This window comes from Labeo rohita, chromosome 25 (genome assembly GCF_022985175.1).
Source record: "Labeo rohita strain BAU-BD-2019 chromosome 25, IGBB_LRoh.1.0, whole genome shotgun sequence".
NCBI classification, from domain to species: domain Eukaryota; kingdom Metazoa; phylum Chordata; class Actinopteri; order Cypriniformes; family Cyprinidae; genus Labeo; species Labeo rohita.
Genome location: NC_066893.1, coordinates 16765777 through 16780895, shown reverse-complemented (window position 1 = coordinate 16780895; position 15119 = coordinate 16765777). Strand labels below are relative to the sequence as shown.

The 15119-nt window shown below is 36.7% G+C and overlaps 1 protein-coding gene across 1 annotated transcript; it reads left to right on the top strand.

Annotated features, from left to right (window-relative positions):
• The first annotated feature begins 261 nt into the window (after positions 1–261).
• dnajc24 (DnaJ (Hsp40) homolog, subfamily C, member 24) lies at positions 262–13140 on the top strand. The gene is made up of 5 exons (XM_051099009.1): positions 262–381; positions 692–803; positions 7062–7200; positions 11679–11747; positions 11827–13140. The coding sequence occupies exons 2-5, from the start codon at positions 696–698 to the stop codon at positions 11958–11960; spliced, it is 450 nt and encodes a 149-aa protein (XP_050954966.1). The 5' UTR covers positions 262–381; positions 692–695; the 3' UTR covers positions 11961–13140.
• Positions 13141–15119: the final 1979 nt, after the last annotated feature.

Here is a 15119-nt window from a genome sequence, read left to right as displayed (position 1 = left end):
GCTGGAAATAAAATGCTGATTTGCTTCAGACTCATCTGTTTCCATAGACACAGCAGCGTGCCTGCGCTGCCTCTACGTGTCTCTCTCTAAAGCATCCGTGTAGAAAGGTTTCATTTGAGGAGTTCCGCTTCGAGAGTAGTGGAATGTCAAAAACATAGACATTTAATTGTTAAAATACATATGTAAGAACAAATGATTTGTTGCATAATTTACGTATCTTAAATATATTTCTTATTACAAAATATGGCTTTTTGTTAAATCGTGTTTCTGTCAGGGCGTTAAAGAGCGAGACAAACACGCATACGGGAGGAAGCAGCATGGACTGGAAAGGCCAACGCTCATGACAGCTGCCTAGAAACTGAGAAAACCTCTTTATGTTAGGTTAGTAAGCGCGACAGTTTTCTTATACGTTATCATACTGCAATATATAGGTGTGTTACACTTTTTATCGCTTTGTATGGTGTTACGGTAGTTATATGTGACGTATAGCACATCTTGTTTACTAACTGACTGCTGAAGACGTTTAAAATATTTAAAGCCTATTGACTATTAGCTGATATTACTTTAAAGAGTTAAATATGGGGTGTGTATGTTGTATATTAATAGTTAACGATTCGTCCAGCACTTTTGTTTTAAACACATAATTCATCCGTTCCTGTGCGTTTTTTGTTTATTTGTTTATATTCTGCAGTATTATGGCAGATTCCAGTTGTCCACAGAAAGACTGGTATTCAATACTGGGTGCTCGTCCAACAGATGACATACAAGAACTGAAACTGAAGTATCAGAAGCTCATCCTCATGGTAGGTGTTCAGCAAACTATTTTAAACATTGATAATCAGATCCAGTGTTTATAATTGAGCAGCAAATCAACATATTAGAATGATTTCTGAAGAATCATGTGACACTTGATTCATTACAAGACTGGAGTAATGATGCTGACAATTCAGCTTTGCCATCACAGAAATAAATTACATTTTAATACATATTATAATAGAATACAGTTATGTTGAATTGTAATAATATTTTACAATATCAGAAATATTGTGAAATATTATTACAATTTAACATGACTGCTTTATTCTATTTTCAGCCAAGTAAATGCAACCTTGGTGAGCATAAGATACTACTTTTAAATAAAAAAAAAATACACAACCAGTCAAAAGTTTTTGAATAGGAAGTTTAAAAAAAAAAAAAAAAAAAAAAAAAAAAAAAGTCTCTTCTGCTCACCAAGCCTGTATTTATTTAATCCAAACTACATCAAACACAGTAATATTGTGCAATATTTGTACTATTTAAAATAACTGTTTTATATTTGAATATATTTTAAAATATAATTTATTCCTGTGATTTCAAAGTTGCATTTTTAGCATCATTAATCCAGTCAAATGATCCTTCAGAAATCATTCTAATATGCTGATTTGCTGTTTAAGGAACATGCTTTATTATTATTATTATTATTATTATTGTTATTATCAGTATTTAAAACAGTTGTATTTTTTTTTTCTTTGAATAGAAAGATCTAAAGATCAGCATTTATCTGAAATAAAAAGCTTTTGTAACACTATACACTATACCATTTAAAAGCTTGGAGTCATTATTTTATTATATATATATATATATTTATTTATTTGTAAAAGAAATTATTTTGTAAAAGTGATGATAAAGTCATTTTATAATGTTACAAAAAAAGTTACACAAAATGAACTTTCTGTTCATCACAGAAACCAGAAAGAAAATCTACTCAGCTGTTTTCAACATGATAAAAATAATAATATTAAATGTTTTCTGACCAGCAAATCAGAATATTAAAATGATTTCTGAAGGATCATGTGAATGGAGTAATGATGCTAAAAATTCAGCTTTGAAATCACAAGAATAAATTACATTTTAAAATATATTCAAATAGAAAGCAGTAATTTAAATAGTAAAAATATTTTAAAAATTTTACTGTTTTTGCTGTACTTTGGATCAAATAAATGCAGGCTTGGTGAGCAGAAGAGACGTCTTTAAAAATCTTACTGTTCAAAAACTTTTGACCGGTAGTGTATATATATGTAAATATATATTTTTTTCCCTGACTATAATGTGGAGATTTGGTCCTATATATTACAGGCATGTAGATCAACAAACAGTTTTCAAAACGTTAGTATTTCAAAATGCTAGTGTTTTGTTTTAATATAATGATGCTCTTAGAATTGAATGTCTTTTAGAAAAATGTTTGCCATAAATGCTATTTAATATTATTCAGTGCATGTCTACTGAGTTCATAGTGATAAAATTCAAACCGAGATAAAGATTATGCAGATTATGCTTGATTCTCCCATCAAAGTTTCCTCCAAGGGCAAATTGTTCTTGCTAAATACAAGCTTTGAAAACATATGCACAATTAATCAATGGCATCAGTATTTCTCATTAATACACATTGCAGGTTGACTTATCCCAGGCAAGTTATACTAAAGCTGATTTGTTTAATCCCAAACCCATTTTAATTACAGCAATCACATAACACCATTTGATCAATCAGGATGTGTGCTTTGCAATTTCTAAAAGCAGTTTGACAACTCCAGACCAATGCCTTACGCAATACACAGCAGGAAAGTGATTGGTAATGAAACTGATAATGGTTTAAAGCTCAAATGAGTCAGTCTGTCGCAATAGAAATGATATCGCATATCCGTTTCTTCATATTATAGCCAGACAGTTGAACAGGCGTCAGTTTACTGATTCAGAATCAACCACACCATTTGCATTACCAGTGTAACCTCAGGCTTAAACCAATCCATACTGTTGTAATACTGTTTTGCAGTCGGTCAGTATCCTAGCTTCATGTCAGATCAGCCTGACAGTAGGTGGCAGTAGTGTGATGGTAGTAGCCCTCGTGCCCCCTGTCTCCTCTCTTCCCTCTCCATTGAAGCAGAGAGCGGCTGCAGGCAGTGTACCAGAGCCCAGCGGACGATGTGGCAGTGCTCCCTTCGCAGTCTCTGAGAGATGATGATGTATTGTTAGAGCTGGCGAGTGCTCCAAATTGCCCAGCCCTTTATATTGTGTTCTTGCTCTCCAAGCTCCATTAGCCCCAGTAAATGAATATTTTACAATGCGTGCAAAGAGACAGCAATTAAAGCGTGTAACTCCAGAGGGGCAGGAGGACGGGCCGCTCTAACCGAGCACCAGCCTCTCGTTGTGTTATGTATTTATGACAAGTACCTGAACCACGCAGACTGGAAGTTGTACGGTGACACCATAGGAATTGTATGATTGCCAACTTAGTGTTTGCAACGTCAGAATGCGTCCTGAGAAGCAGTATAGTAAGCATTAACATTCAGATTTAGCTAATGTTTTCAGAAATTTTTCCCAGTGATGTTCACTAAAGATATGGGTGTAGAAATTAACTATTAAATTTAACTCCGAAATACAAGGAATTAATTAATTAAACATGAAATTTTTAATATGTTTTTTATATATTATGAGTTATTTTTATTAGTTACTTTTTAATATATTTTTTTTTTTTAGTTATTTATTACAATAGGTTTAAGGCATGTGACAAAATTAGATGTTTATTTTAAAATATGTGACCCTGGACCACAAAACCATAAGGGTAAATTTTATATATACATCATCTGAAAGCTGAATAAATAAGCTTTCCATTGATGTATGGTTTGTTATGATAGGATATTTGGCCGAGAACTGTTTGAAATCTGAGGGTGCAAAAAATCAAAATATTGAGAAAATCGCCTTTAAAGTTGTCCAAATGAATTTGTTAGAAGTGCATATTACTAATCAAAAATTAAGTTTTGATATATTTGCGGTAGGAAATTTACGAAGTGTCTTCATGGAACATCTTTACTTGATATCCAAATGATTTTTGGCATAAAAGAAAAATGTATAATTTCAACCCATAAAATGTATTGTTGGCTATTGCTACAAATATACCCGTGCTACTTATGACTGGTTTTGTGGTCCAGGGTCACATATGTTCCCAGTTTCTGACAGAATTATATATAGCATGAAAATTTAATATATTTAAACATCACTGTTCAAAAGTTTGAGATCATTATGTTTTTTTTAATAAAGAAATGTATACTTTTTTTTTTTTTTTTTTTTTAGCAAGGATGCATCAGTTTAATCAAATGTGACAGTAGGCATTTCTAATATTATAAACTTTTTTTTTTCATATAAATGCTGTACTTTGGCTTTTATTTTTATTCATCAAAAAATGTAGAAAAATAATATTCATCAGCATAAGTGTTCTCAACAGTGATAATAATAATACAAGTTTCTTGAGCAGCAAATCAGCATATTAGAATGATTTCTGAAGGATCACGTGACACTGAAGACTGGGGTAATCATGCTGAACATTCCGTGTTGCCATCACAATAATAAATTGCATTTAAAATGTTAAAAACAGTTGATTCAAGTTGAAATAATATTTTACAAAGTTACTGTTCTACTCTGTATTGAACAAATGCAGCCTTGCATGGTTGCCAGATCTATTGAACAAAACTAGCCCAATGGCCATATCCTAAATATCAAAACCCAAAATATTGTAGGTACCTAAAGTACATATGTGACCTGAAAGATGAATAAAAAAGCTTTCCATTGATGTATGGTTTGTTAGGATAGGACAATATTTGAAAATCTGTAATCTGAGGGTGTAAAAAAATCTAAACTTAGAGAAAATCACCTTTAAAGTTGTCTAAATGAAGTTCTTAGCAATGCATATTAGTAATCAAGAATTATGTTTTGATATATTAACAGTTGGAAACTTACTAAATATCTTCATGGAACATGATTTTTACTTAATATCCTAATGATTTTTGGCATAAAAGAAAAATTGATCATTTTGACTCAAACATAAAACATCTGTATGAACAGCAGTGCAAGTAATCAAATTGATTAAATAATGTTATTATGAAAAACAAAATAGTAATAAACTATGCCTAATACAATCAGGGACATTTTTAAGAAATTGCACATTTTTTAAATTTTGTCTATACAAAAATATATAGACATTTTTCACTTTTATTTAAAAAAAAAAAGTGACATTTTAACATTCAGCCCAGCATTTCTTCATCTTTCCATCAGATACTAAATCAAACGCTCAGTTACGACAGACCTGAAACCCAGTTCACAGGGATTGTCTATTTGACAAAAGACTACCCAGGGAGATGTTTGTGGAGCAGCGGTATGTGTTTGCCAGGGCTAAGCTGCACTTCACACCTGTGGTCCTGACTCCTCAAGCTCACCTACAAAGAGTAGAGGGAAGCAAAACCCCATCTCCGATTCTGCCACTGGGGAGAGAGAGTCTAATTCTCTGGCAGAATCTGGCATCCTGCTGGAGGTAACTGAGAAATTGTGCTGCCAAGCTTGCTCGACCATTCTCAGGGTTCAGGAACAGAGCTGTTTTTCTGTTTCTGGTCTGGCGAAGAGAATAGCTGTGGACATTTTACTTTAGAAAATGAAAACCACAGAAATAAAAACCACATTTCTGATATCTAAACATAAGGGTTTGGTTTGGTTAGAAATTTTTACACATGCTGATTTAAAGTTTCACTTACAGCTCAGGTTTTCACTTTAGCTATTTAGCTTTGGTCATTCTCTGATCCTCTGATCTGAAGCGTCCTAAACACAAATCGATTTAATCCTCTTAGCTGGTATCCTGTGCAGTAATCTTAATGTCTTTTTTACTCTGGTACTTTTAATTAAACTGAGATTTGAGCGAAGAAGGATGCTTTTCTTACATTTCGCCAATTGAAGTGCTGGAGTGAACGCACTCCCAAAAGCCTTCCATCATTTGGATAGCTGCAATGAATGATTTATTACAATATATTTAAAGATCTTTTTCTTAAAAAGCACGTCAGCCCCTCTTTTTCATATTCGAGGCGGCTGAGCGTTTGCCCTCTTTCACCCGCACTATAATAACGCCAAGAAATGGTTAATGATTCTCTCAATCAGGAAGTTAATTTTTGGCTTGTCGCTGCATTTGCTTTTCTGTCCCTCTTCTCATCACATTCTGACCGCCCATTAACAAAGTGAAAACAACAACAAAAACACAAACAGAGAAGGGGGGATGAACGGGAAACAACGGAGAATGGGCACCCTTAAATTTTAATTAGTTTTAAACGTAATTGCTTGAAATGATTAGTTGAATTCAGTCTTCCTGTTACTTAAAATTAAAAATATAATCGCTGTGGACAGTAATTGGCTTGCCCCGGATTGTTGGTTATTGTAGGCCAGTGTCACCCCATGCATCATTACCCGACTTTGGCGGCGATGCAGCTTCTGAACTATAGCGACCATCAAAAACACAAACACACACACATGCAATGCTCTGCTCGCCTGTGCCAAAGCATAATCAGAGTTTGGTTGAATGCCTGCTCGAAAGGATCTAAGTTGTTTTCCGTTTGCCCCTTTCAACCTTGCTCTTCTCCAGTGGGCGAATGAAGAGCCCCGCGGCTCGGCTGACCCTCGACCCCCACTAATCGATAGCCACAGCTTGCGCTGTGTAGATTCCTCAAGGAGAAGAATAACTCTATACTGTAAGATCCATCCAGGCTGGAAGGGACTGTCAAAATAACCCCTAAAGCTCACTTTAGGGCGGGCTGCATTAGCCTTCTGGGTTAAAAAGAAAATGTCTTTTTAGTGCAGCTGTGATGTTACACTACGAACTGTCATATTTTAGGATGCGAAGTGCAGATCGCATTAGTGTTTTTGGCTGGAGGAAGGAGGTGACCTTTGCCCTTCTAACCATCCGCTCTGTCCAGTCCTGTCATTGAGAAGACACATCTGTCCTAACTGATATATATTTTGCCTTTTTTGCACCATTGTTTGTATTAATATCCGTGGTCTGCCTCCCTCTGGTAAATTGTCCAAAAGCAAGGCTAGTCCATCAGCAAATTGCCCATGAACTTCCATCAGCTGTCGTTTTGTTTACTTTCTTTTAGTCTGCCTTTTGTATCTCCAATCATATTGTCAGTTTCAGTTTTGATTTAATTAAACATAGTTGTCTGAATATAAGCATGACTATTATCAGTCTCATCACCCTGCATTTTGATTGGCAGTTTCACCCGGACAAGCAGAGGCCGGACGTATCAGAAGGTGAAGCGGAGCAGCACCTGCAGAGATTCATTGACGTTGACCAGGCTTGGAAGATCTTGAGTAATGAGGAGAGCAGGAAGGAGTACAACCTCCAGCTACGGGGTATGTTCCCACCTGTCTGTCCTCTCTTGAGCCCTCAAGAGTTGAAACCATACTAGAGTGAACGAATTTGGACAATTGGCTATGTTTCATAAATGCTCAGTACATGCTTTCTAAGCATTCATGCCAGTTTTTTACCTGTTGAATAATAAAATGGGCAGCAAGATCCAGACTTGAAGGGATAGTTTACCTGAAAATGAAAATTCTGTCATTAATTACTCACCCTCTTGTCGTAAGACCTCATCTTCATCTTCGGAATACAAATTAAGATATTTTTGATGAAATCCAAGAGCTTTCAGACCCTGCATAGACAGCAACGCAACTGAAACGTTCAAGGCCCAGAAAGGTAGTAAGGGCATCGTTAAAATAGTCTATGTGATATCAGTGGTTCAACCGTAATGTTATGAAGCTACGAGAATTTTTTTTGGGCCAGTTTTACTAAACAGGGCAAATTAGCTCAAGATTTTTGTGGGTGATTTGCTAACAATGCGTGAATGAAAGAACACAAGCACAACATCCATTAACATATCGACCAACACAATATACCAAGCGAAGCAGAAATGAATGTAGAAGCCACAGTAAAAATAACACAGTTATTTTTGTTTTCTTTGCGCACAAAAAGTGTTCTTGAAGCTTTGTAAAATTAAGGTTGAACCACTGATGGACTATTTTAATGAAGTTTGTACTACCTTTTTGGGTCTTAAACGTGTCAGTTGCGTCCATGCAGGGTCAGAGAGTTCTCGGATTTCATCAAAAATATCCTAATTTGTGTTCCGAAGATAAACAAAAGTCTTATGGGTTTGGAATGACATGAGGGTGAGTAATTAATGATAGAATTTTCATTTTTGGGTGAACTATCCTTTTAAACCTGAATATCAAAAAAACATGGAATTGGTTATTTTGAATTTAATTGCTAAGTGATCACATATGTATGAAAAAAATCATTGTTCATTTCAGTTGATAAAAATGTATTAAGAGCGTAAACTAGATTTGTGACTAGCCCTTTTGGGCAGACAACTAAAATCGTCTGAAATATTTAAAAAAACCAAAGCAAGGAATGAAAACAGAGCTGTTGTCTTGGGTCTGGACAGATGCTTCCTTACAGAGGAGCATAGTGAGAATTGTGGGTAGTAGAGGATGAGGGAAATATAGAGAGAGCGAGAGAGAATGTAGGTCAGGTCTGTCACACATGGCCAATTCTTACATGAAGTGATAGTCTGCTTCTCTCCTCTCTCGCCTAAGGAAAAAGCTCCCCCTAGCCCTCCATTAGGACCTTCAATAAGTGTACATCCAGGGTCCTGTGCGCCATTAACTGGGAAGCTGTGGCATCGCCTTTGGGGGGGGGGGCGACACTTTGCGCAGCTACTTGCTAACATAGATCGCACACAGCCACAGAACTGACATTTAGAGAGCGTCCACAGAAAAGCCAGGCCTTGTCTGGGTTGCACATACAGCAGTGATGGAATTGACCTCCTCAATTAGATCCAGTGACTTTATTTCCCACATCAGACATGCTTTGTTTTGACTTTATATGCAAGTTTTAAATAAAGGTTTGTCTTTTTTGGTAGAAATATTTGAATATGAGTAAAAAGTTTAAAAGGGGAAAACAAAATAAAGTTCATCTTTTGATGAAATCCAAGAGCTTTCTTGACCCACAACGCAACTGACACGTTCATGGACCGGAAAGGTAGTAACAACATAGATAAAATAATCCATGTTTGACATCAGTGGTTCAACTTTAATTTATGAAGCTACGTCAGTTGCGTTGGTGTCTATCCAGGGTCGGAAAGCTCTTGGATTTCATCATAAATACTTAAGTCTATATGGTCTGCTTTAATTAAGTTTGGGATTGATTCTGGCTAGCTCAAAGGATACACTAATCCCCATCTGACTTAAGTAGCCTGCCCTGCAGTCATTCAATAGACATCGAAATGTGTGTCAGTATTGACCAGACATGGTTTGATGTCAAACACTATGGCCTCTATTTAAAGGCCACGTCTGATTGGCTTAATCTTTTGCAGTTACAAAATATATATAGCATCTATAAATATTCATGCACCCTTCTTATCAGAAATGTATTCAGTCATGAATATTCATGAGTGGAGACTTATGAGAAGGAGATCGCATTTTACTTGTGTTTACTGTCAAAAGTCTTTATGCCTCTAATCAGTTTATGCATCTCTGATTTAATGACTGAGCAGAAATGCATCAAGGGATAGCCATGTATTCGTTACTGGAGGTTATTCTGAGGTACTCTGTATAGCGTGAGGTAATTAATCGACATGTTGTTGGGTTGTGTAACTGAAATCTTCCCTTCAGTTTCTACTTATAACCTTTAAAATTTAATTTTCGCTTCTATATCCAAATGAGACTTTTGAGGTAAATGGAGACACATCAGGCTATTCATTTCAACAACAGAGCTCATTTCTTTGTCTCATCCAGGTCTTTTTTTTTACCTGTAGGGAATGAATGATGGAAATTAGTCGCAAGAACTGAAATGGCACCTACTTAGGACATTCCTTTAAACTAATTAAAAGAAAGCATGATAAAACGCTGTACTCAAACCTGTTAATTGCCAATATCTCAGACAGGCTGCCAGAAAGGGACAAGAACCGTTACGTGGAAGTGTCACGTCTCAGATTCCTCAATTCATTACGAAGCGACGTGATCTAATTTCATATTCTGCCTCTTGACAATTAATTGTCATATTGCACTTTTTTCACACACGGTTTTAGTTTCAAATTCACTTATTAGCAGCCTTTAAAGCGGAGCCTTTTGAGATGCCCAGCATTCCTTGCTTGAATATTCAATGAATATTTTAAGACAACTCATTTGTGTGTATTCATAGCAGCGGTAGGAGACGTGAAGGCTTTGCTAGGACACTAAATGACCTCAGATGACTTCACAGCTTCCCTTTTTCTAAATCTCTTATAAGTGGAACAGCAGCCCACCAATCCTCTGTGATTATTGCTTAAATATTTCAACGAGCAAGCACTGCTCAGGAAACTTTTTACAGATGCGTTGAATCTTCTAGCTGCTCTTTCTTTTCTGCAGGAGCTCAAAGGTTTCGAATGTAGCCTGTTTTTTGACATTCAAAGCGGTAATTGAAATATAGATGAATTTAACATGGATGAAAACCTGCTGTAAAGGTCATAGATCCAGTATTTTTCACAACATACAACTTTCAGTTGTTCTATGGAGTTTATTAGCCATCATGTATTGCATTCTCCACTATGCAGAAGTGCAGCGCTAAAATGATTTCTTAAAGGAATAGTTTGCCCAAAAATGAAACTTATCGCATGTTTTAGGTGTACGTGACTTTCTTCTTTCAGACAAATACAATCAATGTTATATTAAAAAATGTCCCGGCTCTTCCAAGCTTTAGAATGGCAGTGAATGGCTGTTGAAATTTTAAAAGCAGGATTCATACAAGGTGCTTAAAGTGCTTGAATTTGACTTTTTGAAATTTAAGGCCTGGAAAACCCTTGAAAATAGCACAATTCCTGAAGAGGCACTTGAAAAGTGCTTGAATTGTTGAAAGACAATGTATCTAAATAAGTGTTTAATTTTATTAATAAGCACATATCTTTTTACACAAAAGTCACGCAATTCAAAAAACATCATACTTTTTTGCATATTTCAGTTAATGTCAGAAAACAGTTGCACTAAGCAAGTAGTAGTACTGTCACGAAAAGAGGAACAGATTAACCAAATCAATTGACTCATTTACATTGGAACCACCCCGATTGATTCAAACTTGTGACTTTGATCATTCATTTCAAGCTATTCTCTAGCAAAAACCTGATCAAATTAAAAGAGCCATTCATTTTTGAATTTCAACATCGGTTGTAACTATTTTAAAAAGCACATAGTAATGGTAGTAATTCGGAAACTCTGAATCAGGTACACCATTGTGTCGCAAAATGATTCACTTCTCGCGAATTATTTCAGATCGGGACTTTAAATCGTGTATCGCAAAGCATTTGATTTAGATCGTAACTTTGCGTATCGCAAATCATTTGTTTCAGATCAGTACTTTAAATCGCATATTGCGAATCACTTGGTTTAGTTCGGAAAGGGTTCATAAACCATTTCGCAAATGATTCAGATTAAATGATTCAAATTTTGGAACTTCGGAGGGCGGATAGTGAATCCTTTAATTTGGATTGGAACTTCGGAGCAGGTTCACAAATCTTTTGCTTTGGTGGATGCACTTGGGCTTTAAAATCTCAACAGCCATTCACTGCCATTGAAAAAAGTTTTTTTTAAATGTAATTCTGATTGTATTCTTCTGAAAGAAGAAAGTCATTTACATTTAGGATGGTTTGAGGGTGAGTAAAATCATGGGGTAATTTTCATTTTTGGGTGAACTATCTCTTAAAATGGTCCTTGCCGAAATACTGGTTTGTTCATTATAGAAAGATAGAATATTGTCTTATTTTTTGCTTCATCCTGGACTTGTGTTGCATTTCTTTCTGCAGCAAATGAACTGAAACAGAGCTGGCCAGTGGATGCTCACATTACCCTCAACGACATGAACTGGGATTGTGGTTAGTGCTCTGTTCTCAAGCAGTTTACTGGTTAATTTTGATTCTGGGTTATAATTATAAAGCATCTCTTCTGTTTCAGACTCTGAGTGTTATACGTACAGCTGCCGCTGTGGAGGAGAATTCATTTTGGAGAAGGACGACTTACAAGAAATGGAAACAGTTGTGTGCTGCGATTCCTGTTCGCTCAGCATTGAAGTTAAGAACGTTACATGACACATTTGGATACGTTCAGCAAGTTTCTCATTGGACTATTATTTAGCTTTTTTAAAATGGGACATGCTCTATGGACACGTGGTAGATTATAACTGGAATCAACCTCATTCATTCACCATTTGTTCATTAAATATTTATTCATAAAGTCAAAAGACATTTCTTTCTTAATGCTATTTAATGGTCTCCCCATAGGTCCTTAAAGCATCCACACTGTAAAAAAAACTTCACATCATCCACTTCTTTTCTTGTGTAAGGGCACATCATTTTCATTCATATGTACCTTACAGCAAGTGCATCACCAAATAACCAGAACTGGTTTCCAGAATTGGGTCACACTAGACTCTCACCATCTCAGAAAGCCCTTTGGTTGTTTCCTCTTAGCTAGACGTGCTCTTTTACGGACCAGACGCTTACTGAAAGGAAAAAAAAAACATTCTGTTTGTTCCCTAGCCCCCTCCTTTCACTCCCCTGTGTTTGAGAGGACCAGGCGGCTCAGTAACCTCTTAGCTCTTGTCAACTTTGTTTGCATGTAAATAAATGCACTTTTTTCCTCTTCCGACAATGAAGTCACAAACTGCCTCCACACATCACTGGTCGAAAAAGGCCCTCCAGTTAATGATGAGCTTTTCTTTGCCTTATTGTTCTCCAGTCCACTCAATTTTGGGGGGATCCACAAGGTTGCGGCATTGGAATAGGGTCATGGCTTTATTAAACTTCAAACAGTCATTAGGCTGTTTGCTAAAATCTGTCGTCCCACAGTTGAAACAGCTTGATCGGGGCAAAACCACGCTTTTCATCAATGTCCTGAGGCCTGAACCGAGGCTAGACCTGCCAGTGGACCGGCAATGGACCGAACTGTAATCGACTGTGACATCAATTACGGATAATCTCATCACTTTTGGAGAGTGGGCTTGTCAAAGCTCTAATTAAGTCCTCGGTTCCCCCTATATGTGCAGACAGGATCAACAACACATTATAGTGCAATGATAGACATCATCATTCTATTTTTGAGGGGAGCTAACTTTTAACCTAGCGTGCACTTGTGGGTCTGGCCAAGCAAAAAGGCTGCTGTGTTCGTTTGAATGATTTTCTCTTTACGCCTGTGTATATGACCGTAGTTGATGAAGAATGCATAATAATATTTCAGAATAATTTCCATTGTAATGATACGTTTATTTAATAAAGAGCTATGTATTTTTATTTTTAAAATCTTTAAAAATCTTTAGCCAATAAAAGGTTTTTATTGGCTAATTCAATAATGTTTTCTACCAAGGGTTTTAAGAATATTTTAAATATTATTTAAAATTAATTGCCAATACCTCACCAGGACAGTGGGTGCAATATAAGTATATACTGATGTGACATTGTGGGGGGAAATTACATCATAACAAACCATTTAAATGGAACCTTGACTCTCCCTTTTTTGGTGACCGTTCTCACGTTATTGACGCCTGGGTGAATGGTAACCTGAAACCTTTGTCAAAGTAAGTAAGACTTTCACTGATCCTGGTTCTTGTTTGCAGGTAGTTTTGAAAAGAGTTTACTTTATCTACAAAGCCTTGACTACAAGGAGCAGGAAGTGAGGAGCTCTTTTTTTAAAATGAACTTTAATCACCTTTTTTTGCCCTCATGGTTTCTCATTTAATGCAGACATAATCTCAGTTGCACAGAAAAGGAAACCTCCCATCATCGTTTTAACTCTTATTTCAATTCAAACCTAATGGCTTCCATGTTTTGGACAAGGTTGCGTATGTGCTTCTCAGATCAAAAGTGTCCAGCGACATGTTTCAGAGGGACCAACAGAGTTACCTTTTGAGAACACAAAAGATGAAAGTATTTCAGTCTGTTAGCCTTTTAAATATTAGCCTATTAAATAGTACATTTGTATTATTGTAGATCTGCATTTATTCTACTCTTTTACAGGCTTTGCACATAATTTTATGTTCTCATTGATATGATGATTGGTAAGTAAATCTGCCCCAAAAACTGATTTATGGCAGGGGTGTCCAAACTCAGCCTTAGAGGGCCACTGTCCTGAGTTTAGCACCAACTTGCCTCAACAAACCAGTTTGGAAGTTTCTAGTGTGCCTAGTAAGATCTTGATTGTGGTTGGAGCTAAACTCTGCAGGACGGCAACCCTCCAGGACTAAGTTTGGGCATATAGATTGTTTAGGTTTCTGCATAAATCAGGGGTGTCCAATCCTGCTCCTGGAGGGCCATCGTCCTGCAGAGTTTTGCTCCAACCACAATTAGACACACCTGAACTAGCTAATCAGACTCTTACTAGGCATACTAGAAACTTTCTGGTAGGTCTGTTAAGGCTAGTTGGAGCTAAACTGCAGGACACTGGCCCTCCAGGACCGAGTTTGGGCACCCCGATCTAGAGCAATGTTTTGAAATTTCAACAGTGTTTAGACCAGGGGTGTCTAAACTCAGCCCTAGAGGGCCATTGTCCTGCAGAGTTTAGCTCCAACTTGCCTCGACAAACTAGCCTGGAAGTTTCTAGTGTGCCTAGTAAGACCTTGATTAGCTGGTTCGGGTGCGTTTAATTGGGTTTGGAGCAAAACTCTGCAGGACAGTGGCCCTTCAGGAGAAAGATTGGACCCCCCTGGTTTAGACTCCTCAGAAAGTCAGTTAAACTGGAATAGGATAAATCACATTTGTATTTGAAAATGACACACTTCACCTTAAATGTTGTATAATTTTGCCTCTATTTTTGGTGGATGAGCTCTACTTTGCAGGAATCTGGCAGCTCTGTGCTTGTTGTGGTTGTCTGGTTTGTTTATGACTGAGAGTCTTTCAGAAAGCCAGAGGTTTACTGCCTATCCCATCATCCTATCCATTCAATTGGCAATAATGCTAACAGCCCCCATGCAATGCTAGACCTCTGTGGTTGTGTGTGTGTGTGTGAGAGAGAGAGGGAGGAAGAGAAACAGACCAAGTGGGATACAGTTCTATTAAGCCAAAATGTAACCTCTTTAAATACCTATGTAACATGATAGGTAAGTTTTATTCCACTCTAACAAGATTCCTCTGTGTTTTTGCTGTAATGTGTAGATCTGTGCTTGAAATATGAATTGTCCTGATTAAATCATGACTGTTTTCTTTTAAAGGCCATTTACACATTTGTTGTGAAAGCAGTTGCCAAGGGGAGTCACA

What these genes read in the sequence shown, in the direction of transcription:
- dnajc24 (XM_051099009.1), top strand. Translation starts at nt 696, where the DNA reads ATGGCAGATTCCAGTTGTCCACAGAAAGACTGGTATTCAATACTGGGT. An exon ending in GTACAACCTCCAGCTACGGG is followed by an intron (nt 7,201 to 11,678) that starts GTATGTTCCCAC and finishes TTCTTTCTGCAG; the next exon opens with CAAATGAACTGAAACAGAGC. An exon ending in CGACATGAACTGGGATTGTG is followed by an intron (nt 11,748 to 11,826) that starts GTTAGTGCTCTG and finishes CTTCTGTTTCAG; the next exon opens with ACTCTGAGTGTTATACGTAC.